Below are 3,367 nucleotides of genomic sequence, written 5' to 3' on the forward strand. Positions count from 1 at the left end.
TATAAATAATTTTTTAATTCATAAAAATACGTTAATCTAGTTATTTTTTAGATGTTGCATATATGCATGAGGAGAGATGAGTGCAAGGGAGACGTTAGGAGACCAATTGAATTATAAATTTTTCATCTAATTTTATCATTTCGGTGTAATAAAATTAGCCCTGATCAAACTTTAGTAGTAAGGAGAACACTAAAAACTAATAAAAAGTTGTATGATTAATTTTCAATTGTATGGTTATTTAAAAAGAGCAGTTTGCTCTGAACATAATGTTTTTATTTCTTTTTAGATTTATTATATAATGTTTAAAAGAAAAGATAAAAATGTTCAACATTCAAGTTTTATGTTTTAAATTCAAAACTTTATTTTCATCTTAATTGAAACAATAAAGTACCACTACGCCCATGAGCTTCCGGATATCAGCAGTGTTCATTTATCCATCCAAATGGACCCTTTAAAAGAACCCACCGACCCAAGTTCCACAATTCACATGGGCGTAGGTCAAATGTTCTTGGATGCATAAAACCCAGAAACAAATATTTAGAGGAAAAGTTGAAGATATCAAATAAGAGCAAATTTTATTAAAAGATTGAAGCCCAAATAAAATGAAAACAACAAGCTGTTGCAAGAGATTTATAAAATCTAATTAATAAAGTCCTAATATCCTCTTTAACCACCGAAGCCATATAGTGCCCTGCCCTGCCTTTTGAGAGCATAAACAACATCCATGGCCGTAACAGTCTTGCGCCTAGCGTGCTCCGTATACGTAACGGCATCACGAATCACATTTTCCAGAAAGATCTTGAGCACACCTCGCGTCTCCTCGTAGATCAAACCACTGATTCTCTTCACGCCACCTCTACGAGCCAACCTCCGGATTGCCGGCTTCGTAATGCCTTGAATGTTATCCCGGAGAACTTTCCGATGCCTCTTCGCTCCACCTTTTCCCAAACCCTTGCCTCCCTTCCCACGTCCCGACATTTTTTTGGTTGAGAGAGATTTAAAGGATTAAAAAGCCTGGAAATTGAAGTTCCTATTTTTCGAGTTTTTAACTTTTTTGAGGCGGGGGGATGTGAAGGGGTTTAAATACGAAGGCTCTTTCTCGGGGTTAGCAATGATAGAGAATAATATAGACCGTTTGATGGAACGTTATCGACGGTAAATATTTGTGATCCGTGCGTTTGGACTTTGTTGGTTGGAGATGAAGAAGATGCAAAAGCATATCCGTTAGATTTATGTTTTATTAGAACAATCCGAGTCTGTGTATTAATGTAGTTGGTCAAGTGTAATATAGCCGGATTGAGGAGGTGGATTGTTGACATAAATTCCACCGCCTGAAATTTCATTTTTCTGTTTTCCCACCTTCGCTTTTTCTTTTTTTCTTTTTTACTTAATAGTATTATAAACACCGAACAATTTCAAAAAATTCAATTAAATCCCTCTAAACCTTTTAGCTGCAATTGAGCCTTGAACTTATAAAACAAACTAAATCAGCCCTTTGACTAACATTCATCATTAGTTTTTAAGGAATAGTTGGTGTGACCATTAATGGCTACTAAATTGACCCATGATTATTGATGTTGTAGTGACACATCAACAATGATTAATTTTTTTTAAATTTTAAGTTTAGAATGAATTTGGACTAATTTTTCTTGATTCTCTCATCTTTCTTTTCCTTAAAACTTTGGCATCTTACTAAAATTACATTAAAGGAAATTTTGTTTAAAAGATTAGATTTTAGGTAGGAACGTTTGTGGCCCCTCCAATTTTTTTTAGAAATTAAACCTAGTGTGGTTTTTTCAACCAATTTTTCTTACCAACTTTAAAGCTTTATTTATTTTTTATCTTATTTTCACAATTCTTTTTGAGAAGAGCAATACCAAACGTGTTCCATCTTCTTTATTAGGGTGTACGAATATTGAAGTACTATATTAACCTTGAGGGGTGGCATCCACTATACAATTACATCAATCAGGGTGAATTTGCTTCTAAGGTAGTGTTCTTCCATGACACAGTTATTATTTCATTTATTTACATGTGTTTTATTTATTCAGTCGGTGCTAACGAGTTTGTTTTGCAGTAGTAATTTTTCCAACAGTTTAGAAGCAAATTTATATTACTGCTAGACATGTTTGTCACAATGAACAAATATATTCTTGATCTCTCCAAGCTTGAGCCTCTCGTTGAAACCAACTACCAGTGCTCTGATTGCCGTTACAAGAACAAACCATAAGCACATCTAGTTGAAAATTCAGATGACATAATAGCCGCGATGGTTTCCGAAGTGAACCTAGTCGAGAATAATGCTTAATGGTTTGTAGACACAAGCGCTTCAAAACACTTATGTGGCAACAGAGAAATGTTTACCGAAATTGAAAGTGTAGCTGAAGGTGAACAAGCCTACATAAATAATTCTATCAGTTTAGAAGTACTCGGTAAAGGAAATATCTTACTTAAACTTACTTTATATATCCAGTCAACGCTAGCGAGTTTGTTTTGTAGTAGTAATTTTTCCAACAGAGAATTACAATTTTTTGTTACTACAAAAGAGTGTAATTACTATCCTATTAATTACATTTCCATCCAATTACTTTGTGTTGTTCAAATGGATGCTTAATACTTTTTAAATATTTTTTAATAAATTTTAAAACCTTTTAAAATAAATTGTTTACAAATTTTTATAATTTTTAAAAGTTTTTTTTTACATTTCTACAATTATATTATTAATTTCAAGTGATTTATTTTCCGTTATCGTATTTTTCTAATTTTTCTTTTTATAATCTATACAACTATATATAAAAGGAAGATCCTAAAGCCTTCCACAATGGACACTTGTCCATTTTTTCCTTTTTTTTTACAGGAGAACATTATAAGTAAATTTTAAATCCAATCCCTTAACTTTTTAGATTATAAGAATGACTAATTTCAATATGATTTCTATATTTTACTCAAATTTGAGATTTAATATATGTACTTTAAATTTGATGTAACCTAATACCTCAACTTTTATAATGTCATTAGTTAGTCTAAATATTTCATTCTAATTAACATAATGATGTGAATTTTTAAGAATTGTTACCACCGTTAAAATTTTTTATTAAATTTATGCCCATTAGAATGTTATTTTTTTGTTACATGGATATCAAGTTTTTTTTTCATATTATCAACCAATACAAAAGAATTCTAACAGTGTTAACAAATGAATAAAAAATTTTAAATTCGAAATGTAGAATTATTTCAAAGATGAGTAAATGACCCAGTGGTTAAATGAAAAATGAGGAGTCAGTGCAATTAGATCAAGGTCTCGAGTTTAATTTCCTTCCTTTGCAAAATAGCTTAATTTTTAATAAAATTTCTCATTCTCCTTATT

At 31.1% G+C, this 3,367-nt stretch overlaps 1 protein-coding gene across 1 annotated transcript; it reads right to left on the reverse strand.

Annotated features, from left to right (window-relative positions):
• Positions 1 to 556: 556 nt before the first annotated feature.
• On the reverse strand, positions 557 to 1,234 carry LOC107899300 (histone H4). The gene has a single exon (XM_016824976.2). The coding sequence runs from the start codon at positions 976 to 978 to the stop codon at positions 667 to 669; it is 312 nt and encodes a 103-aa protein (XP_016680465.1). The 5' UTR covers positions 979 to 1,234; the 3' UTR covers positions 557 to 666.
• Between the last annotated feature and the right edge of the window lie 2,133 nt (positions 1,235 to 3,367).

This window comes from Gossypium hirsutum, chromosome D04 (genome assembly GCF_007990345.1).
Source record: "Gossypium hirsutum isolate 1008001.06 chromosome D04, Gossypium_hirsutum_v2.1, whole genome shotgun sequence".
Taxonomy (NCBI): Eukaryota; Viridiplantae; Streptophyta; class Magnoliopsida; order Malvales; family Malvaceae; genus Gossypium; species Gossypium hirsutum.

Bases quoted from the DNA above. Each gene is read 5' to 3' on its own strand.
- LOC107899300 (XM_016824976.2), bottom strand. From the start codon at position 978: ATGTCGGGACGTGGGAAGGGAGGCAAGGGTTTGGGAAAAGGTGGAGCG.